Here is a 25,284-nt window from a genome sequence, read left to right as displayed (position 1 = left end):
ATTATAATTGATTGTCAATTAATCTTATAATTTCGTCAAAATTACAAGATGTTATATGTATTCGATCCATGGAGGGTTTCGATACGTATTCGAAATCGGGTGTTGCTTTTTGAAAAATATTGAGTTATGGAAATCTAAATTTAAAGGCGTATCCTTGCATTAAAAATATTTTATGCACTTATAGAGATCATATTTTTACAGCTACAAGCACTTTCAATTTTACTATGCGATAATCAATTTCGAAATAATGAGCAATGCCTGGATACTTTTTTGACGGACTGCAGATGGATACATTATTTAGATGGAAGAATAATAGAAGAAGATCTGTATGATGCCTCTCTTTTATTAGAAATATTAATAATAAATTATCTTATTAATAAATTAAATACATATATTTCAATGTAAAATTCTTAATATTTTAAAATAATTTATATGTATGTATCTTTAATTTTCAGATATAACTTATGCATCACGCTGCCATTAAGCATTTATTAAAAGAGCTGAAATGGGAGTTAAATAAATTGAATGTGTAAAATAATTCTTATTTCGAGGATTATTAAGAGCATTTTATAGTGTTTACATTTTTTTTATATCTTACTGATATTGAATAAAGATGAAAATGACAAAAAAACATCGATTTATTGTGTCAATGGATTAATTTGATTAAAATGTTATCCATGCCTATAATTGAATAGTTTTGCTTATTGATTGATCAAATTTTGTAATCAATTTTTGTAAGTGAATATAGTATGTTGTAAGTTTCCTAGTATGAATATAGTATGTTGTAAATTACAAAACGGTCGTTCCAAGTCTTTAACAAAACAGGTATCATACGTTTTAATTTCTTTAAATATCAATATTCAGCCAATGATTTTCAGAAATTAAGAATAATAGTGTCGATTAGTTTTCTATTGATAATTAATTTGATCCATTGATTACAACAAAATTCTTTGTCTTCAGCCAATCAATAACAGAAAAATATTTTCTTTTTTTTCTAAATGTTCCTATATAAATCTATTTTGAGATGCCAATCTGAAAAAAAAATAAAAAATTATAACCTTGATTGAAATGCGATTGTTTAGAAATGCGAAAATTTTTATCGATGCGATATGATGATGTTTATGAATTCTGTTCAATTATCTGAAATGCTTAGGTGTTATTAAATTTCTTTTTTATTTTATAAGTCGCCTACTGCATAGATTGATTTACTGATTTTTTTTTCTTACTGACACTATCATTAGCTTTGGCATAATATTTCTATAATAAACTGAAATGTCGAAAACAGTATACTTAATTTAATCAGGAAAATTTCTTTAAAAAATATATTTAAATAATATTGCGTGTAACTAAATAAGCAAAACCATTGAATTTTAAGCTCAGTACAAAACGAATTTGATGAATTAATTTCTACAATGAAATTGTCTGGTTTCGAAGGTATATAAAAAATAGAAATGATAGTCGAAACAAGTAAATGGAATTTTAATAAGTTAAATGAAATTCATGACAAAATTATTTTAATATTCACTCATTATTAAATTAGTTTAAAATCTTTCATCTTCCCGTTCAATTGTTAAAGTGAAACGTCGAAGGTAAGACAAGATATAAGTATAATAAAAATTTTATTCAATACCTCATCATGGATGAAGTAGTTTTAAAAAAGATACCTACTCATATTGGTTTGGCAACGCAGGTTTCTCGCATTTTTTGACATCAACATCTGTAGCCTTAGCGTCAAATACAAGACTTTGAACCAAATGTTTATCACCTGCAAATAAGAAATGTTTTTAATAAATGATTGCATTTTTATTATTGTGCAAAAAGAAAGCAAATTTCTATGAATTTAGCTATTTTAAAAATCATTTTATGTATTATATAGGTGTACATTTTATTTAAGTATAATTTAAAATAATACTTTTCTGTAGAAAATCGAATAACAAAAAATTTTCTATTCTTGCATTTTTACACAATTTATAATAGCATACTAACATGAAACTTCACATGTTTTTTGTCTACATATTACTAGTACATTGCATATGAGTAACATCCTGTATGTACTTACGAGCAAATCATATTCGTCTTATTTAGATGTGAAGTTCTTTTGTCAGATAAATGTGCAATATATATTTATTTTTTTAAATTTTATGAATCACTGATTTCCTTTTTTGATGTTTAATCATATTCTTTTAAACGTATTAAAAAGTCCGAGATTATTTTAACACATCAAGAGAATAATTACTTGATTTAATGGAATTGATATTATGAAGATTTTATTTCAAAGCGAGGGAAAAAGACTTTCCCTCGCTCGCGAAAGAGGGGACTTTCTTTTTATGAAAATGAAAAGTTGGCTAGAAGTTATCAGTTTCGTGGAGATGTATTAAAATAGAAAACCGATTAATGGTCTTTTCATTGGGGACGGGTTTCATCTATTTACCTGACACCTCTCTGAATTGGTGTCAGGTAAATGGTGGTTGGTCTTAATGAAGACTGCTTTGTAAGAAGTGCAGATATCACTTTTTCGATGCGTGGCAGCCAGTCATTCATTTGTTGTCTCTATGTCATCGAGTAGGTTAGCTTCTTAATTTGATTTTCGAATGAATATATAAAGTAAAAACAGTCTAATTTTTTTCCGGCTACAGATGTATCGGTAGATTTCTCCAAATTATTTAAATTTCATAAAAGATATGCTATTTTTTCTTTAGTAATTTTGTTATGATCTTTAAATATAGCTTTGCTAACCAAATTTTCAGAATTTTATAAATTACTCACACAGTGGTGCATCGTTAACAGGAGGACTGGTAGACTGGGATTTCCATTTAAAGTTTTGCTTATTTTCAGCTTCATGAATGAATTTTCTTATTACATCTTCAGGAGTTACAATGGGATCGCCTTCTTTTGTTTTTGATTCACAGTATACCCTAAAACAGTAAAAATAAATGTTAACAACATACAGAAATTGGTAAAAAATTTCTTCGAAAGATGAGCAAAGCAAATGTCAAATTAAATTAGACATATTGGGCTTTGACGCCTGCTAACTGTTTTAAAATAATTAAATTTATTGCATTTGTGCTTGACATTTACATGAACAAATGTTGAATGTATAAAACAAGCACTCATTTAAGTTATCACTTGTTCATAACAACATTTACAGTTTCGAAGATTTTGGTGCGTGTTTATAGGTTCGTCCTTCAGTTCATTGGCGACTACACCAACCTGACCGAAGACTTTCAGAAAAATCTGTATAACCTTAGACCACGACAGCATAGACGAAAACTATGGTTCAGTTCTAATGGTCATCACCGCCCATGGTACAACCTCTCCCTTAAAAGGCACGTATTGCCATCGGTAGGAGGTAGTCACCCCATACTATTTTGGTACTTAAAAGGGCAGCGAGAGTCAACCACGGTATCTGAAGTTCTGTCACTCCCATATCTGAGGTGCCCAGCACCAGGGGGTAACACCCATATCATAACGGAGGCATCATAACTGTTTTCATTAATAATGCGCGTACGTCTTTTTTTTTTTTTTTTTTTTTACCAGGAACTCGAGTATTTGGCTCAGGATAGAATTTTTTAATATTAATATTTCCATTAAAAATATTATTTGTAAGGAATTAAAGTTAGGTGTTCAGCAGTGAAATTCTAAATTAAATAATTAGAATTAAGAAATTGTTGAAAATTGATGAAAGAATAATTTTACTTAAATATCAGTTTACGGAATTTAAACTTTGTCATATTTGTCATGAAAAAATTTTTAGAGATTTAAAAAGTTGTAAAAAAAATAAAGTTTTTCATCTTGATAGCACAGAAAATGAGATTTATTATACAGAGTGATTATAATTAAAGTTACGATTTCAAAAATCGATAATTTTAAAATTACTGGTCAGAATGACTTGATATTTTAGCAGAACAATCCTGAGGCAATGGAATTTTGTTTGGCGAAAAAAAAATAGCTCCAAATTATGCCCATAGATGGCGCTATCAGGGTTCACATTGTTTGATGTGCGAACTAGTACCTATATGTGACATGCGCACCGTAGACATAGCTGCCATAAAAATGCAGAGAACCGGCTTTTTGCTTGAATGCTTCATCCTGACTCTGGCTATGAAGGATCGCGCTCTGTTCTTGAAGCTCTTTTATAAGAGCGATAGCTGTGTACTTACAGCTTTCAGGAAGTTTCAGACATTAAAATCCATAAAATCGGGCCCAATAACCACAAATGGTTTGGAAAAATGATTGCTAAATTCGAAGAGACCGATTCATTTGACATGAAATGGGGTAGAGGGAGGAACCAGTTTCGGCTGCGGCAGTGGAAGATGTAGCTATAGCATTACAAGAACAGACTAACAGTGATGCTGGAATCAGCAGTGCAAGGGGAGTTGGCCGAATGCTGGATATGCCGATCAGCATGGTGCGTAAAGTACTAACGAACATCTTGCGCCGTTATCCATACAAGATAACTCATGTGCAGCAATTGCTACCTGATGACCTGTAAGCACGTGGATCTTTTGAACTGCGATTTTTTTGCCCGGATGGAAGTGGACAACGTATGGCCATGGAACATTCTGTAGTCCAACAAAGCCCACTTCCATTTTCGCTGTTCTGTAAATACGCAAAATTGCAGGATATAGGCGACCTAGAATCCGTTCCAGCTATAGCCATTACCTCTTCAGTCTGAACAGGTCACCGTGTGGTGCGGAATAACGGCAATGTTTATTGTCGGTCTGTTTTACTTCGAGGAGATCACACATGCGGTCTCGTTAACCTGCACTGTTACTGGAAAGTGGTCTGTAGCACTTTTGCGTAACCATTACCTTCCGGCACTTCAGCAGCGTCAGTATGTGGATCGCACAATGTTCATGCAAGATGACGCTCCTCCGCACATTGCTACTCCTGTGAATCAGCTACTGAGTGCTCATTTCGGAGATTACAGGATCATAAGCCTCCATTTTCCTACAACTTGGCCGCCAAGTTCCCCGACTTAAACCTGTGTGGTTTCTGGATTTGGGGGTACCTGAAGAATGGTGTTTACAGCTGGCGGATTGAGAATCTAGCAGACTTGAAGGCAAGCATCACACAAAACCTTCATTGTATCAGTACAGATTACCCTCCGATCTGTTCTGGAGCATGCCGTTTTGCGCTTCTTTGGTTAGTAGCGGAACAAGGCGGAGGGCATATCGAACAACTTATGCCTTAACTACCCATCAATAAGGTGTTTATTCCATGAAGCTCTTTTTTTTCTTTTGTCACTGTCACTGTTGTCGCTATAAAATTGCATTCTTTTCTTATCGCTAATAAGTTTTTAGTAAACTCCCGAACTCTATTGTTTCCTTTTGGTTAACAATATTCCTTTATTTAATGAATCCATTTTTGGTCTTTCCAGTGACAGCGCCAGCGTCATCTATTGGCACATTTTGGAACTATTTCTTTGTCCTTCGCCAAACAACATTCCATTGCCTCACGATTGTTCGGTTAAAATATCAAGTCATTCTAACCAATAATTTTAAAATTATCGATTTTTGAAATCTAACTTTTATTATAATCACCCAGTATATTTTTGTCGGAATTTACTGAATGAAATTTATTATAATATTGAATCAAAAGATGGTTTCCAGTCCAATAAAGTATCTCGTGCGAATATAGGGTAATGTTATGTTGTAGTTTTACAAAAATGTTCCTTAAAGCAGAAATAAATTCGATCTTAGTCTAAATACAGTTCTTAAATTTATACAGCTTGGTATCATGTAAAATTAAATGCAATCTGCACAAGAAAAGAAAAAAAAATCTGATTTTGTTATTTTATATACGTTAGTTGGCACTGTTCGTTCCATAATTCCTTGAAATTGAAATGCAGGTTGTAGAATAACAAAATGCTTTACCTGCCTTTTTTCTTTGAAATTATTTCTTAAACATAAATATATGCACTTTAATTTTAGGAACTAACATAGTTTTTCATACAAAATATCATTAGAGAAATTATGATTGCAAATGAGAATATATTCGCTGATAGGAATTCTATTTCATAGCAAGAAGTTTATATTTTTTATATTTCAATTCTTTCAAAATAATTTCAGTAAAAATGTATTAATAAAAAGAGACTAGTAATTAATTTCCATACTTTATCAATTATCAGTATTTTAAAAACTATATAAGAATATTGGAATATGCGCTATTCAAATAGAGGCAATTAAAGGTAAAATAACAATTTAAGAAGTAATTAACAATTTGAACAGGTAAAATAACAATTTTAAACAAAAATAGTTAAAAAATAAAGTAACTCTAAAGCGGAAGCAGTAATATTGTATTTACCAATCTGGATGAACCCTCCATTTGTCATCTTTAAAATACTGTTGCACTGAAAAAAATGAACAAAAAGAATTAGCACTGCTCAGTAAATTTCCAAAATGTATCGTTTTCATAAATATTACTTCGTATATGTTTTTAAAAATGAAATATTTTGTAGATAATAACTTACAATTTTCAGTTCTTCTTTTTACTTCTATTTGACCAGATAATCTGTACTGGCCATATGGTTCAGGCAAAGCAATGACTAACCTAGAAATAGACATGAAATCAAATTAATTCTTCTTCTTTTTTTAATTCAGTGAAAAACAAATACAAAATTGCTACCGAAACCTGTTTTCGACAACGCGATTTTGTTAAACTCATTTAAAATACAAGGTAATAAATGGACATAAGAATTTATTCCTCTTATTTATAAATATCTGAAAATCATTTACAGAGATTGAAACAATAGTGTCTTGTTTTTTTAAATGCATTTGAGATGTAGTTGCTATTTTGATGCCATGATTGCAGTGGACTTTCTGTGACCCAAATAGACAATGATATAATCCCCTTATTATTTCGGATATATCGAAGATTTTGCTGCTTCTGAAGAAATAGACAGTATAGGGTTTTCAAACTCTGTTCATCTTCGGGAATTTGCTCCTAGAAAATGGAATGATTGCAAGGCTATAAATTTGGATTCTAGAATTCCCAACATTTTTTATCTGTATAGCTGTATCGCATCATAGAATTCACAGATAAATTCTCTTGTTAAGCTTCTTTGCACCAATCTGTCCTTCTTGCCTTTTGCCTTTATTTCTATTCTTTTCATCGTCAAAAGGATAGAACTGGATCCCTTTACGTCGTTATAATCACATAGACGTATTAGAATATGCCATCAGTCATAGATATACATATTGCTTTGCGTTGTAATCACATAGCTTTCTTTTTCAACCTGCAGTTTGTTCAGTTCAATTTTTATGTGTAATTCTCGTGAAAAAATTGAATTTCCCTGATTGCATTTAGGTATTATAGACAGGCATTTTCAATGCCGGTTATATAGCGCGTGAAGCATGTCTCTAATTTAGAGTTAGTTTTCACTTCTTTAAAAGTTGAATTTCAGTCACTTTCATAATTCCTTTTTTATTTATAAGGGATGATTATCGAAGTTTGGGTGAAAGATTTTCTCTCGCTGAGGCAAAATAGTTTTGGAAAACTGATTCAGCGAATACTGTTTTATGGTTTATTAAACATTGTGCCGAATATATAATGGAAACAGTTTATCTAGATATCAGAATTCGATGCTTTCTACAATCAGTAATATATGAATGAAGAATATACATACAAACAAGTCAATAAAAATACATTACTTCAACTCTAATTTTGACAACTCACTTTTTTTCTTTTATTTTATAATATACACGAGCTAAGTCTATAAGCGCGATATTTAACTTATAAAGCTAATGAGTTTATCTAAAAACAGAGAGCAGCAGAAATCAGCCGTCATTATTCTGATAGCATCAGTTGCTAAATAAGTCTATTTTTCTTTTCAAATGAAAAATCATGCAATTTAATACTTACGAATAAGGTGTGTTTTCTATTGGTCCATAATAGTACGAGTTCCTTCTGGTTACAACTCGACGCTGCAAAATTAATATTAAGTAATTAGTAATTCTGTTCATAATTCAGAATATATTCATTCTATACTCAATCATATTTAAACGTACCATCCCATCAATATGCAATTTCACTGGAAGTTTCTTCCATCCAATGCGGCGGTTAATTGTTGAATTTTTCATCTAGAAAAAAAATTAGTGTTGATATAAAGTCGATATTACATGGCTAGAGATAATCAATTAACAGAAAGATAGCTTGGCTGATTTCAGGTCAAAAGATAAGAAGGTTAAATATTAAATTTAAAGTAGCGTTTATAGGATATTTTTCAAAAAGTCAAGTTACTGAAATTTAAAAAAAATTAACCATTTTGATATTTTAATACACAAATAGAATTATTTAGTTAAAATAAAAAAAATATGTAAAAAAACATTAAATCTAATCAGATGCGCCTTTACAGGAAGGATTGAAGTATTTAATATATTATTATGCAGCTCTTAAACTCACTCAAAATAAATATATTTTTGATAATTTTTGGAAAATAAAGCTTTTCTCTTCTTAAGGTGAGAATCAATAAATAACTCTGTTAAATCAAAAATTTAAATATATAAATGAAGCCTGCAAATGTGATAGAACAAATAAAAATCGAAAGTATGGTCCAATTTAGAATTTATAATTAAGTTGAATCAACCGCATGAAAATAAACATCGTTGTTAAATTTATGTTAAAACAAAAGTATATTTTTCTGAAAGTTTCCATTATAGTGAATCCACATATACCAATATCAAATGGAGGTGCAACACAAAAATGATAATTTCGTACATTTTGTTATTCTAACTATGCCTGAATTAAATGTTTCCAAAAACATAATGTATGATAAACAAAAAGTATAAACCTAAGTCCAAATACTTGAAAATTAGACTGAAAGATAATTAGTCGTATTTAATAGAGCATCAGATTATGTGCTAATGAAAAAAAAAAAAAAAAAAAAACATTTGCCACATTTTTATTTAGCTCGTCTTGCTTCATATTTTTGAAGTGAATTTCTGTTATTAAATTTTAATTTATTTTTGTCTATGCTAGAGTTTTCAACTTTTTTACATCCTTTTTAATATTTTCTGAAATAAATTGTCAGTTGATTTATAAATTAAAGTAAATTTTAATTTCATCCAAGTGGTGCCACTTGTCAATAAATTGCAGAAAAATTATTGCAATATTCTATATTACTTAAAAACATGAATTACAAATTAAAGACTAAAATTTTTAAAAAATGAAATAAAAATATTTTGCTTTTTAATTAACTTCAAAAAGTGGGTTCTTAAAAGTTTGATTTATTGAATTCTTTTTATTGATAAAATAATTCCTTCCACAATTACTTAAAAATAGATGAGCAATTAACAATTTATTTATCCTAATAACAGTTTAAATTGCTTATTTTGTGTTGAAATTTTGACTGAAATATTTTTAAGGTTGTAATAATTATAATTGATGAAGTTTTATAAACATTGAGATTAAATAAGACTCTTACCTCATATAAAGTTTCGTCAAATTCCTATGAAAAGAAAAATATCAATTTAAATCAACTATAGAATGATGTTGAACTTCTTAAAATATTAAATAAATAAATGTTACTCTAATTTATCAACAAATTTAGATGAAGTGATCTGATATAAACAGCGTTTTTTGAATTGGTTAAAATGTTACAAATTAAGTAGATTAAAATTAGTATTATTTACAAATGAAAATAATAAGAAATGGAACTTACTCTTGGTCCCAATCTATCGTCATCTACTAACTCAAGTTCCGCCATGTCTACTTGATTATACTCAGGTTTCAACATATCTTGAAACTGGATTGATTAAAGTAAAATAATTACTAATATTACATAGAAATTAAACCATATAAACATCATACGAAAATAGCATGTAATAAAAATGTAAAAATCCCTATTTATTTTTACAAGCAATACTATATAATTCATAATTACTATCAATATTATTTGTATATAAGCAAAAGCATATTTCACTGCTAATAGAAACTCCCCTTTTTAAAATTTCTAATGAGAAATTCAGTTGTGCACATCTTCAAAACGTGCAAAATTGAATTGCTCATTAAAAAGAAATCAAAATAATCATATGCCCGGTATTAGCAATAAAAAACACACTAGCGTTTGCACTTTGGTTAAGGATATGTTGCTTACATGTGATTAAATATAACTATGTTATATTTTATAGAAATTTTTCATTTGCTCGACAGCAACTGTAAATAAATACAAACATTGGCGTTAAATTTCCTACATACTCAAAGCAATTTCAAGGAGGCCTTTTGCAGCAAACTTATTTGGCTAACTTGGCTAAAACTAACTCATTTGAAGATTAGGAGTATTTTACTTTAACTGCTACTGACTTTTGGAAAGTTCTATTTTTATTCAAAAATCTTTTACAATAATTCTCCTTTAATAGATTTTCTACTTACCAGTGGCCTGAGATCAGGATGGTACAGTACAAATCCATTATTTGTCACTACAAAGGAGTAGCCATTAACTCCAAGCTGTAAAAAAAAAAAAAAAAAAAAAAAAGAAGAAAAAAGATAAGTATTCAAAACATTCGGGAAAAAAGCGTTTTAAATAACTTTACTGCATTTTAGAATTTAAAAACTCGGATAACAGATTCTACTTGAAAATGAGTCATTTCTTTATGTATTTGACCCTATTTTTAAAATAAAGTTTTAAGAAAACTGCATACAATCGAATTTCATTATAGAAGTTAGGTAAAGTGGGGATGTTTCTGGCAATAATATGTCAGAATTTAATAGAGAAAAAGCTTTCTTGATTTGTATTAAGGCACCATTGAACTCTAAATGCCTGGATATAAGGAGTGTTTCTAAAGATGACGAGCTGAGAGCCGATCAGTGTTTCTTCAATATTGTTAAAATACCTATTTTATCTTTTTCAAAACTCTTTTAAATAATTAAATCCTCAATTATTCAAGAATGATTAACTCTGTTCTTCACTATTGAGATCTCAAAATAAAACTTATTGTTAATTTAGTTTTATAATCATAAATTAAAATATATCAATCATAATGATGTTAAAACTCAACCTAGCATGCCGAGTCATATTCTACAGTGGATTGCAAAGGGTAAAACTAATAGTATTTTAAGTTTAATTATTAAAATTAGAAAATCCTAACACAAAGCTTCTTTTATTTGCCGAATTATGAGATACTAAAATGAATAATAAATGTTAATTATTTGAAGAAGTAATTAACATAATAAAAATCATACCTTATGGGGAGGAGTCAATTTGATAATCTCACGTATAGGTACATCTGTTCCAGCTACTCCAAGAATATTTGCAACACGCATCTGTCAAGAAGAATGTTTATTTTAAAGACAATCATAAATAATATTTTACTTCTAATAAATTCTTACTTATAAATAAAGAGGGAGATTAAGAAATGGGGATTTTAAGTTTAAAATTTAGAGTTTTGTTGAAAGGTCAGAAAGAAACTTAACGCATCATTCTTACCTCTTTTACTTTTTCAATCCAAATATTTTTGCTACTCCTTATTCTTTCAGTAACATTCTAAAATAATAAATATATATTAGGAAGAAAAGTGGTATATTACAATAACATGAAAAGAAATGCATAAAATGAATGCAATGATAAATGCCTTTTTAATCGTCAGTTGCTTGTTTTTTAACAAAATGACATAAATGCCTTATTTTGCGTTAATAGATGCGAATTGCCATACTTGAAAAAATAATAAATTTTTTCTCTACAAAAGCTGAATTTATTTACACTTATTTAAGTTTAATTTATTAAATTAGTACTTTATATTAAGTCATTTTAGATGAAATAGTAATGCGAAATGAAGTATGAAAGAAAGGATTATAAAGAGAAAATCAAAAATGACATGTCGTCCAACGAACTTTTATTATTGTTTGGCTTTACTTAGCACCCCTGCTTCATCTCCAAAGAGCTAAATATGCAAGGTGCCATTGATTTTGTATGAATTCTGGAATGGAGATTATATAAAAATTATTTGCCAACTTTGAAAACAATACGATTGCGTTAGTCCATGAGGATTGATATAATCTCAGTTTTAATCAAGAAAATAAAAAATAAAGCATTTAAAAAATAAAAATTAATTTAAACGTTAAATTAAGTGAAAAAAGTAAAAAAAAATAATAATTTAAATGCTAAATTAAGTGAAAAAAATGTAAAAACGTTAAAATAAGTGAAATGGTGTTAAATTAAATAAGAATAAAAAAATATTAAATGACAAAATTGAAAATTTAGTGGCAAAATCTTTACAAAAATCCTCTGATTTTTTTTTTTGCAAAAGTGCCGCTGCCACAGAATAGCACGTTAAAAGAAGATCTAGTGTTTAAAATCATTCTGAGTAGTGAAGGCACTAGAGACATTTTTTCCCCTTTGAATATGTGAAACTTTAAAAGTGAAAATTACGTGTACTTACATTTTAATAGAGCTGATATGACGATATTGGAAAATAATTAGCATGCTTGCTTTGAATAATTTTGCAGTTAAAAACTTTCTTGTTGCACTTATTGAAATAAAATAATTATTTTTTCTTTTACATCTTTACCATCCCAATTTTAGTGATATCGAAGTTTAATAGTTACAATTCTATGTAAGAATTGTAACATCTCTAAATCTAACTCTAAAATCTAATTTATTCTAAAATCTCTATGTAAGATAACTTTACTTATGAACACCCAGCATTTTATTTAATTTTTTTCTAAAATGCCTATAGTCGCTTTGGAAGTTAAAATGAAATTCAATAAGATACAAAAATTACTTACAGAAAAATTCCTTCTGTCAAACACAGGTGTTGACACAGTGATAAGAAGTTGTACAGCCTAGAGTAGAATAATTTTAGAAAAATTAACAAACTACACATAATTTAAACACGAAATAATTTAGTTTAAGTTCTTGTTTAGAAAGTAATGATGATTCTGTATACGTTATCTGCAATAATATTGGCGATATTTTTTTTTTATCTAACGAGCAAAACATTTATTACATAATGGAAACGGAAGTCATTTGTTTATCGCTGACATTTTAAATTTCACATTTACTGAAAGGAATTTTTGAAATCAGTGCTCTATTTCAAGAAAGTAGTATCAAATATAATAATCATTTTTTAACAGTCTGAGGTTCCCATTCATAAACAAATATGAGAATTATTGACCAACATGGAAATAATATTTTAAAAACCTTTGATTTTTTTAAATTTTGAAAGAATATTTTTTGACTATACAATGACAAGGCTGTAAAATTTAAATTAAAATAATTGGTCTAAGCTTAAGAAGTTAATCATGTAAAAGCAAATAAAGTAAAAAAGTTTTACTTGGCCAAAATAGAAACTATTTATATTGTAAAGGAATTTTCATAAATTAACTTTAAAAAAATCATTCTTCTAAAAATTATCGGTAAGTAAGTAATTGAGGAATCTATTTGTCTGAATTTTATATCTTATAATAGCCATTACTTTCATATACATTTTTCTTTCTTAAGTTTAAAATAATTGGAACCTCTATACTCACTTCAAATAAAGATCAATGGAAAAGTGCGTGGCCATCTATAAACTATGCACAGGATTTCCTTAACTATTACAAATAGACATACACTTTCCATCGCAAAGTTTTAGCAAATAAGGTACACAAATGCATGAACATACTTCGGCTTCATTAGGAGTTTGGAAATAAAATCTACAAAAGTTAAATATTTACATGGTCCTACAGAGAAAAATTTTAAGAAGCAAAACATTTCTCTAACACTCATCTATTAGTATTCAAAGATTAATTTTTCTGTCTGTAAAATTTTATGAGGTATTAAAAGGCAAATTTATTGACTTAGACCATCTTTCTATACTTCAGACTGATGTTCAAGTCAGTCTTTTTTTTTTCAGGGATAATATCTATATCACAAACGGTTATTGAAAAGACACAATTATAATGGATTCCTTAACGTTTATTACATTTTGAAAAATGGTCCAATAATACATTAATTGAAGTGATTAAAAAACTTCTTCAAAATGAAAACCTTCAACATTTATGCGAGGTTTCATTCTTCTAAAAATACTTCATACAAGTGATCCAGTTTATCACTTGTGACCTCAAAACAAATTCTTCGGGAAGGTCTGCTTCATCTATAGGAGATGTGTTATACACGGAAGAACGTAAGCAACCCATAAATAAAAAGGAGCAGGAATCATGTCAGGTGACATAGGAGAAAATTCAACAGAGCCCTTTAGACCAACCAGTCTATCGCGGAAGTCAGCACCCAACTTTAGTCTAATAGTTGATGTATGAAGATGAGGAGTATCATCAAATTGCAACAACATTAGTAGAAGTACTGTCAAAGGCGAAAGAGTTCAGACATGATGCCATTCAAAACTGAATATATCGGTCATCATTCTGCATAATATTGTATTGTATAGGACCACCCAAATAGTTTCTAAGAATTCCACACCACATATTTATAGAAAATTGTTACCGATGATGAGCTTTTTGTACAAAGAATGGGATTTTTTTTGTTTGAAAAGTGATCATTTTGATGAGCGATGCTTCCACCTGAATTAAAGAACTTTCATCTGTCGAAATTTCATTTCTGAGAAAAGACAGATTTGATGGTCCAACTGTAAAACTCTAAATATTGTTAAAGATCTAAATGTAACTGCCCATGGAGTTCACGAATGCTATGTGGATGCCAAGAATTACCTTGAAGTATTTTTTGCACTGTCGTTTTTGGAGATGATGAGTTCTGACCTGACTGCTCGTACACTTGCATGAAAAACAAACATGCCAACATGTGAATTTCTGAATCATTTATATAACACCTCACCCTCCCCAGGAAAGTAAGAATCCTGTAATTTGCAATCGCTCAAATGTTTTGTAAATACATTTTCTAGAAAGATGCTGGAAACACAGGAAAGGACATTAGTGTTCATTTGCAACTAGGTCAGCTGTATAATTATATACGGTCGAAATCCTCAACGATTCCAAGAAGATCCTCGATATTGCAAGGCTGGGTCACGCCTTCTACAGACCTATAGAAAATGCAAATCTCGTGGCTAATATATTCTTTTCAAAACTAAATATTTTTACTGATTTTAATTTAATATTAATATAAATATTCTGAAGTAACAAATTATGAAATAGCAGAACACTTCATTGTATATCATTTTCTAAATAGTTAGTTTTGGTATATCACGTATACAAAAGGATAGTTGAAATTTAAAAGTGATTTTAAACAAATAAGGAAAAATGGCAAAACCTTTCATAAAACAGGCTAGATAATGTTTAAATGAATAAGATTTAATTCAATAAGATTTTTTTAAAAATTATATAGCATTTTATTTTTTAGAATTATAAATTATTTAAAAAAATTATTTTACTTGTTTCAGATGTTTATAAATAAAATTTACAAATCATAGTTAATTAGGAATGTTACAAGAATAATGTTAGTAAATTAAATTCTACTTGATTTTAATTTGCTCATTTGCATGGCCTTCATGATTAAAGGAAAGCACAAAATTAAACATCTTCAGAATACCTAAAAAAAATGCAACTCCCGAAGGCTCCCGCCTAAAAGCAGTTGCCTACTTTCCCTAGTTAATAATCCGGGTTTTGCATAACTAAAATATATCATTCTTTTGGAAAGCAAATTTCATGCACATAATTGTAAGCGATGCATTCTTTTTTTATTTTTGGTATTCTGCTACTTTTCAGAAATATTTGAAATGTTCAATTTCTCGATGTGATGAATTATATTTCGAGATTTGAATATAACAAATGTTTCCACCCAAATTTATGATACGTCTCTCAAAAATTTTAAACTAAGCGTATCTCTGCAAACTTTATGTGCACAGATGAATATAAAACAAGCATTTTATTTATTAACACATTTACTCTATGGGAGACGCATAAAGTTTTAATTGAAAAAACTTTTTATCTACTTCCAAAAAAGCGCACATGTTTTCATAAATTGTCTACATTCTTTAATGAAACTTTGTAATTGCAAGTTATGTTTAGGTACAATATTTAAGAAAATAAACACTTGTTCCACTTTTTAGGAATACCTTGTGTATAAAACAAAGAAACTTTCTTGGAGCATAATCTTTCTATAACAAAATCATTATATTTTAGAACAAATAATATCTGCCTTTGTAATTTATTTTTTATGAGTTTAATAGTTTGTTTTAGTTAAATAATATTCTCCAAGAATGACATATTTCATGCACAATAACATGGAATTTGAAACACAATAACATGCATTGCACAATACAAGTTTATTTATGAATATGAATTATTGCAAATAACGTCCATCAAAATAAATAATACATTACATATTTAACATAGAACTTATATATTACATTTAACAATATAAATGCACATAATCATCAATGACCTAAATATATAAGACAAAAAAAGTTTTTTGGAGCAAATTCTTTCTATAACAAGATCATTATGTTTAAAAATAAGTTATATCTCTCTTTAATATTTTTGCCTCGATTTTGATTAAATAATTTTCTCCAAGTATTAGATATATCATGCATCATAACTTAAAATCTCAAAAACATGCGTTGTAAAATGCAAGTTTATTACGAATACGAATCATTGAGAGTAACATCCATCAAAACAAAGAAATAAGAAACAATTACACAATACATATTTAACAAATATACATGCGTTAATTTTCTTTAGACACAAATTATTGTCTGCAAAATTTGGCAATCATTTCATAAAGAATTCTTTTACATAGCTACAATTTTTTTCTATTAAACGAAGTATTTATTTTAGGAAACTAGCTTAATTTTACGTATACTTTAGGAAAGCAATAACAAATTTTAGACTCAGATAAAATTATTGAAATTTGTGAGATATTTAAAACGTTTAAAAATGATTATTAAAAAGGAATTTTGAATATTTTTTAAGAATATTTATTCTGTGCATATCAACTACATAATTCAGTTTCGCCTCAAAACATTCCTTGCCCCTTTAACTGTATTATTTTTTTTTCCGTGTTTTCCATCTTTTCCGCATCCTATGGACGAATTTGTGTCCATGATATTGTAAGCAAATTTGTCTATTATCATTATTCGTTTTCTGTCCTTAAATTTTTGGATGGAATTTGAGACACTTTGCATAGCTCTATAATAGTATAACCTACTAAATTTTATCTAATAATTGAGTCATAATGCCTACGTTTCTTTAGACAATAGTTTAATTTCACCATTTGGTGTTTCCTTACGAATTTTTTGGAGGTGGAATTTTACGTATTTCTCTTTTCAAATAGAAGAGTAGAAAAAAAGTTTTAAAAAGCCATGAGTGAAAACTGGGTGAGGCAAAAAAAAAAAAAAAAAAAAAAAAAAAAAAAACCCGGACAAACAATTTTTAATATAACTTTATTAAAAATAAATAAATAAACAAAATATAACAGATAATAATAAGAGTAGACTTTTACTAATAAATAAACTTAATTGCTTTCAAAGTAGCCGCTTTTTGCAGCGATGCAGAGGCGCAAACGCTTATTAAAATTTTCAGCAATGGACCGCAAGTCTTCTATCTTTAATCTATCTCATTCCCACCGAAGCGATTTCTTTAGAGAGTCCAAACTTTTGTGTGATTTAGTGCAAGTCCTAGACTCCAAAATGGACTATACACTATAATCCATGGGATTGTTATCTAAAGAGTAGAATGGCCATTATCCAGATGATATCGCGTCCGGAAAATGCGCCTTGCACCACTCGTGTCTTTTTGGCCTTGTGAGCTGATGCGGAGTATTGTTGAAACATCCAGTTTGCATTGTCGAAGTGCCGTTTTGAATACAGAAGTACAATAACTTCTAGAATATTTAGCTGGTACACTTTTTGATTTATTTTAACGCCCTCATTCCCAAAAACCAGCGATGTTTTGCCGCTGGCGTAAATTTCTCCCCAGACTATGATCGACTTTATATGTTGCGAAGTTCAACAATTGCCAAGGTGCTTAGATCGTCTACCGACCAGATCCTATCGTAATGTGGATTATTACTTTATTGGATGGTAAAGAGTTTCTCATTAGTGAAAAGGAATCGCTCCCAGCTCTGATTTGTGGCCCGTCTCAAATGTTTTTGGCATTTTTGGAGCCGTAAGTGTTTGTTTTCTTCAGTAGGAGCTGAACCTTTTGGGACTTGTTAGACTGTTTTTGCTTAAGCTTTATCCAAGCTCTGTTTGCCATTCGCCGCACTGATTGGTCACTTATTTCCGTTTCACGAGCGATATTTTTTCATGGAAACACTAGAATTTCGTTGAACTCTCGCTTTTTAATGGTCTTACGATTATTGGAAGTGTTCACCGTACGACGTCGACCATCTTTGCCAAGCTCTTTGAAACGGCAGATTGTAGCAGACACTATTTTACAAGGTCTGTTAAAACAAGCAAACGATTTCACACTATCGTTTCCCTTGCTTAAACTACTGTAAAATACCAGACCTTTCGTTTGACATTGTAAAAAAAAGCCAAAAAAAACAATACGTAAATTATTTTATAATTAAAGTGTTAGAACAAAAGAAATGAACACACAAATTAAAAAGAAATTAATGAACTTCTGTTCTATGATGCAATAACTTTGTCCAAGTTTTTTTTACCTCACCCTGTAAATGGATATTATACTTTATTTCTTATCTGTTGCTCCAAAATGAGTTAACCCAAAAGATAATTTAATCTTGAAACAATTTTAGAAAGTATCTTATCGTTCAGTTAGTTAGTACTTCAATACCTTAATTAATTATATAATTTTAGTTACATTTTTTAAGGCAGTTATCAAATAAAGGCGAATGAATTCGCAAGAATATATATTTCCAATATGTCCAGAAATCTGTCATCGTATTTAAATTATATATATATTGAAATTTAATCTCATGCATGATTTTATCAACAGAGAATTGCCGGGAAACAGAGAATTTATCAACAGAAAATTGCCTGGAAATAAATAATGTGAAGCTGATGCTAACTACGAATGGGCGGAAATATTTTTAATTAAAAAAATTTAATTCCTAAATTATTTATTTTGCTACAATTTTTTCACAATAACTTATTATATAATACTGTGACTGATTTAATTAGAAATATTTAAATTTTGCATGTGAACTTGTGTATTTAACGTGTTTATTACAGCATACTGCAAAATACACTTGATTTTAATGCTCACAAAAGAATGAATATCATATCAATTTTCAAAAATACGTATTAGAGTCTCCTGTCACAAACAATCGAAAAATAAAAATTTTCAACTCGTATCTGTCGTCAACTATGTATTAAAATGCATGTTTATAACTTCTTTATATATTCTAAGACTTCATACCATGTTTGCTTTGAAAGAATATTAATGAAATAATTTATGACTTGTTATTAATGACAAAACAATAATAAAATAAATAAAAATAATTATTCCATAACTTTTTTCTGCATCAGTGGCTGTGTCGCTTGCCTACGCGTTTATGAAAAGATGCGATAGAGCTCCAATTATTTGAAGCATAAATTATATAAACTCTCAATTAACCAAATGGATTTTGTGATCAAAGCTGTAAAAATGGTAAACAAAATTTAAATCCCAACTGTCAAAATTGTAAACAATAGTACTGGGAGCGCAGTCGGTAATTTTTACGTATATTTTCTAAACTGAAGGGATTTTTTTAGTAACTAAAAAAAGGTCCAGAATATATATTGGATTATCCATAATTAATTTTTTCATATGTACTTTTAATACATGTATTATAACATTCATATATTTTTTCACTTTTGGTTTCTTTTCTATGTAAATTTAATTGTTTTAAAAATTTTTACTATCAAATGTTGTTAATTTAAGGGGTTATAATTAACTTTTCACTATGTATAATATCATTTTTTTTACCTAATTTTCGAATTTTACTCAATTTTCTAAATTTTAATCGGCTTGAATTCTTGTTTAATAAAGAATATTAGAGGTTTACAAAAAAGTAATTATTTTTTCTGGAGGAATAAAAGTAAGATTTTAAATTTCAAACAATAAAATATTAAAAATTTTCTTTTCTTATTAAAAATTACAATCCGAAAACCTTCTTATCTGATAATCTACAAGTTATTTGCTCAATTAGCTGATATTGCATCTTTTCTCAACACATTTCTGTTCAAAAAAGTCACTTTCTTTAATTAAAAATGCTATAAGAAAACTTTCTATTAGATGGTATAAAATAAGCAGTTTGACACAAGCATACATAAATACAACGAACAAATCAAAGAAATGTATTCATATTTGTAAAGTGTAAATAAAAATTACACACAATGTACATTCAGACATTTCCACATATTAATTGACAAGCTTTTAAATTCATAACAATTTATAAAAAAAATAAAATGATTACTTTTAAACTTAAGAATTTCACACATTTTCCTTCACGCATAAATTTATCTTCACTGTAATACATGCTATTTACTGAAAAAATAAACTAATGAAAAGCCAAATCCAAATAGCAGCACAAATCATTTACTACATTTTTTTTGTAAATGATTTTAGTACACATGCAAATTACAAAAGAACATCGATTACAGACCGTGAATTTATTCACGCAAATATGGAAAGACAAGAGATACATTTGAATAATGCATATCAATTTCATATAAATAACGTCGGTATTTACGACCTCAAACTTACCCTATAGGGTGGAGATGAATTCGGTTGGTACTGCAAAGGCCAAAGGAAAGTCATTATTTTAAATTGACTCGAGGCAAAAATTGAAATAGAAAGACGATGTTAAAAGTGTGCGAATTTTATTTTAAAAATGATATTAAAAAGTGTGCAGAAAATAATTCAGTGCCGAAAACAGAATAGAGAAAAAAGCAGAGAAAACATGGAAAAGACAATAGAGGATTTTTTTTTTGCAAAGATCTACGTAAAGATAAAATTGATGAGATAGAACTAGAAAATTGGGAAGCTCTAAGTAAAAAAATTTGGAATGAATGTATACTAGAATTTCAATAAAGATACGCTAAGTTTTGAGCGAAGGATTTTTATCTATTAAAGACGGATTGGTTTGTCAAATTGCAGTTTCATAGTTCAAAATCTATTTTCTATTTAATTTTTTTTTCCTTTCAGTAAGTGAATGTGTTACCAGTATCGTTCCTTCTTTTGTAGATTACGTGTTAAAGATGGCATACCACTAAGACATTAGAATTTTGCTCCAATTGAGGAACTAATCTCAATTGAGGCTATGAAATCTAAGAAACCCTATAGATAGTTTTAATGTTTTATCTTGTTAATCATTTCATGCATGAAGATTAGAGGTATTATTGTTAACAGCAAAAGATACTTGGATCTCAATGATAAAAGATTCTGTTCTGTTATGAAAGGAGACAATTACTGATCTAAGATGGATTAATTTATTAGAACGTAGTCCAGATTTTAAAACAATTTTTAGGCTTCACATGTTGAACCGTTGGATTTCTTTTTGAGTGAGAGTAGTATTCTAGATGATGCACCACTAAGCTTTTAGAAATTTCCTTATCTTGTGGAACTAATCCGTGTAAAGAATCAAATAACTCTGCAAATAGTTTTATTGCCCTGTCTATTAAATCTCTACATATGTGATGGTTATATGTATTATTGCTAATGGGGTTAAAATAAGAGCAATTAAGTTAACAGATGGTAGTAATAGATTACAAATTTTCCATCGGCGTCAAATTAAGAAAAAATCACTACTCTGTTTGTTTCTTTTCAGAATACATCTTGAGATTACTCCTAGTTGTACTCAAAAGATTTCTATTTACACTGTTTTGTGAGATATAAAGCTTCATAATTTGCGAGATATTTTTTTTAAATGATGTGCGTATAAATAATTTAAGATTCACCTCTTACGAATAAGATTTCTCTAGGGTTATTTATTTTACTAAAGATGGGAGTAGTTTCGCATTCTTTTGATCTTTCCATAGAGTTTCAATTTAGCTTATCATTACTCATTACATATTTTTATATGATTCTGCAGGATATAGGCCAAAGCCTTCCAGAAATTCTCTGAATAAAAGATATTTGTGCGTTTAGTTATTTGCCTTTCTCCAAAATTCATTTATCTTTACTTTTCATTTAAATACGAATTCATGCTGCCTTAATACTTCACAACAAAAAGTAAAAATTAAATAAATATATAATAAATAGCATAACTGATTTTTTTTCAAATTCTTCTTCTTTACAACGTTGGATTTAATGAATTTTCATAAACTCTTCAAGCAATTTACAAGCTTATTCATTTAGAACAAGAAACTTAGACAGCACATCAATTAGAGGCACTTAGACAAAAGTATCAATAAAATAATGGCGTTTTCGTGTTCTAACATTTCCTATCTAAAAATGATTGATTAAATTGTTGATAGAAAAATATAATATATAAAATTTGTGTCGGGAATGCAAAAACTATTAGATTTTCTTGCAAATTTGAAGTTTTGTGAGATCTTACAGTATTAATCAATTATTAATTCAGGTGTGTGTGTGCGCGTAAATTTTATTTCATCAAAAATTATACGAGAAATAAGTTTATTGTAAACAAAGGTAAAGACTCTTGAATCGGAAGAAATGAAAAAGAAAAAGTAGTCGATAGTATCTCAGATATTTTTAATAAGAGAATTAATTCCATGAATACAACTAAGCAAAATTGATTTGAATATTCAAACTAAAATAAAGTAGATGTACTAAAAAACATGCAAATGAAGAAGAAAAAAAATTATTTTTCTAATACGTGCAAAAAGATATGAAACGGTGCAGAAAGATGTAATTTAAAAATGATATTTCAAAGATAGAATAAAAAAAACTCAAGATGCCAAGAAAAAAAAAGAAAAAAGAAAAACTTTTCATGCAAATAACAAACTAGGCATGTAGTAAATGCTAATTCAGATAAACGACATATGAGTATTGAAAATAACAGTAAGGTGAAATTCAGGATTATGTTATTAAGTAAAATTCAATGAAATGAAGGTAATTTTGTTGAATGATAAATTTATAAATCAGTTTGGTGTCACTAATTTTTAATAAATTTCTCTAAAAACTCATTTTTTCATAAATAATAGAATTGATTATTTATTAGATTAAGAAATAATTCAAACTAATATCAAAATGAGTTTAAATATTTCCAATATGAATAAAACATCCTCACCACCGATTGGAAATTCATTTACCAGTAATCTTAAATGTAGTCATAAACTTTCGCTTTGAAACTTAACTCCAGCATATACTGGCTTGAGCCAATTTATGTGCTGTCATATCTGTAAAGTACAACGCGAGAATTTAATTTAGAAATTCAAAGCTTGAGTCACACAGCAGCTTAAGCCCAGTTATACTAGATATCTACTCTAATCGTGGTCCAATTGATCCTTTCTAAATTGTTAGTCATAGCTATATAGTTCCTTCTGGTAAAGTTCTTTAAATGACGTAAAGAATAAAATCTCGGGTTATTTCAAATAATAAATGTATTGCTTAATGTATTGCTTAATAATTAATAATAAATGTATTGCTTAAAAATTAAGAAATCTAAATTTTAGGCTGTTCTTCGATTATGTTAACCATATTTAAAAATAGAGGAGATTTTCATTATTAATTTTTTAGTGGATTTGTATGCAACCTCACAATTATGTCGCGAATCTTAATCTTAACTTTGTTTTATAAAAATATTTTAATCTATTTTTTTAAAAAAACTTACATGGTGGCCAAAGGTACAACATAATATTGTAACTTTGATAGGGGGGGGCGGAAACTGTACCTTTGACCTGCAGGTATTATAAAAAGTTTTATAAAAACAAACATGCTTTATAATTATTGCAACAGATTTTCTTTTGAGTTCATTATAAATAAGAAAAGGAATTTTATTCGCATTAATAGATAATATAATTATTTTTGATTAAATTCCTAATTTTTATGCACAAAAGAAAGTTATTTGACAAGTTCGTAGCTTTTAAAAGTTTCGTTATTTCTAAAATATATTCATTATGTTATTATATAAAGAATTAAAAACTGTTTTGCTAAATTTCATAATTTGAAAAAAAATCACTGTTTTCATAATTCACTTTTTATTAATCTTTTTTGTTAAAACAGCAGAAAATTTCATTTAAATCAATTTTTACATATTTTTTTAAATTTTCGGGTCATCGTATGATTTCAGTGCCTGTAAGGTCAGTGTTTCAGGGCTATCAATCATAGTTTTTTTATTTAGCTATTTTAATTACAATTTTCTTTACTTTCTTTTTTTTTGCTTGTTTCTATTCCTTTTTTGAGCCTTAGGGAAATGTTCCATATTTTCAGAAAATATCGCTGAGGAAGTGAATGATACATACACAACAGATCTGTGTTGACGAACTTCAATGGCTGAATCATGAAAGGGATATGAATGAATCATCGGCTTGTTAGTTACAAGCAGAAACTCGTCATTAGAAAAAAAAATATTCTTATTAAAGGGAACAACACCTATAAAATATAACATTTAATCCTTCCATGATAATATTTGGATTTAAATTTAGTAATCCAATTTAGCCACATTATATATAGTAACAGTGATTTAAGCCGAGTGAGCGTCTCTTGTTTTATCAGTAACTCCGACTAGGGTCAAGCGTACGACTTAGCTACTTCATGCTTCACATTCACTTTCACAACCCCTTTTTACAGGGGGGGGGGCATTTACACACCTCGCAGATAGAACACAGAAGAACAACCATGTCCGAACCGGGACTCGAATCTGGGACGCCCAGATCGCGGGGAAGAAGCGCTATCCCTATGCTAGGACGCTGGCAATTAGTGGTTCTTCTTTGTATTAAAGTAAAAACATTCGAATATCGTCGCCCATTGCCAGTAGGCAGGAGCTGATAGAAGGTATAACCCTCTTCCCTATTCTTGGCAAAGTAAAATTTAAAAAATTCCACTGCTCTGCTATCAATACCGATCAAGTTTGGAACCTTGAATTACATTATTTGAGAACAATCAGTAATCAATTCAGCAAGAAGCGGAAGCCATTGATAGAGTAATCCTTCATGAGGTAGCCACTGAAATGGTTTAAAATAGTCACAAATAGTGATATTAAAAGCTTCATAAATCGATAGCTTTGGACTAGAAAAGAGAAACATTTTTAAATTTAGTGCTCCATGAATAATTTTTCACCATTACATTAATGATTGAAACTATACAAAAATAACTCCGATTTAAAATATTTTTTCAACTAGAGCTATATATTTATCTCTAATTGTTTAGAAATTAGTTGTTGGGACATGGTTAGAGTGTATATGCAGTAGCTTTGATTGTGGTGTTAAATGAGCGATTCCATATGCTAACTAATCATTTCACATTAAACCCAAGAATGAAATAAAA

At 28.8% G+C, this 25,284-nt stretch overlaps 1 protein-coding gene across 2 annotated transcripts in view; it reads right to left on the bottom strand.

Moving 5' to 3' along the window:
- Positions 1-25,284, bottom strand: part of LOC129960322 (voltage-dependent calcium channel subunit alpha-2/delta-3-like) — a 401,899-nt gene that overhangs the window by 47,154 nt on the left and 329,461 nt on the right. For both annotated transcript variants that reach the window (XR_008783575.1, XM_056073687.1), the window contains exons 16-27: positions 12,724-12,780; positions 11,426-11,482; positions 11,182-11,262; positions 10,372-10,446; positions 9,662-9,745; positions 9,425-9,448; positions 8,010-8,081; positions 7,864-7,925; positions 6,473-6,552; positions 6,307-6,352; positions 2,767-2,915; positions 1,669-1,765 (exon numbers count right to left, since the gene is read on the bottom strand). Coding sequence is in view for 1 of the 2 variants with exons in the window: in XM_056073687.1 (XP_055929662.1) it covers positions 1,669-1,765; positions 2,767-2,915; positions 6,307-6,352; positions 6,473-6,552; positions 7,864-7,925; positions 8,010-8,081; positions 9,425-9,448; positions 9,662-9,745; positions 10,372-10,446; positions 11,182-11,262; positions 11,426-11,482; positions 12,724-12,780 (884 nt within the window). In the remaining variant the exon portion in view is untranslated. The remainder of the gene's footprint in view (positions 1-1,668; positions 1,766-2,766; positions 2,916-6,306; positions 6,353-6,472; positions 6,553-7,863; positions 7,926-8,009; positions 8,082-9,424; positions 9,449-9,661; positions 9,746-10,371; positions 10,447-11,181; positions 11,263-11,425; positions 11,483-12,723; positions 12,781-25,284) is intronic.

Source organism: Argiope bruennichi, chromosome X2, assembly GCF_947563725.1.
Source record: "Argiope bruennichi chromosome X2, qqArgBrue1.1, whole genome shotgun sequence".
Taxonomy (NCBI): Eukaryota; Metazoa; Arthropoda; class Arachnida; order Araneae; family Araneidae; genus Argiope; species Argiope bruennichi.
The sequence above is the reverse complement of the archived record's forward strand: the minus strand, read 5'-3'. Positions and strand labels throughout refer to the sequence as shown.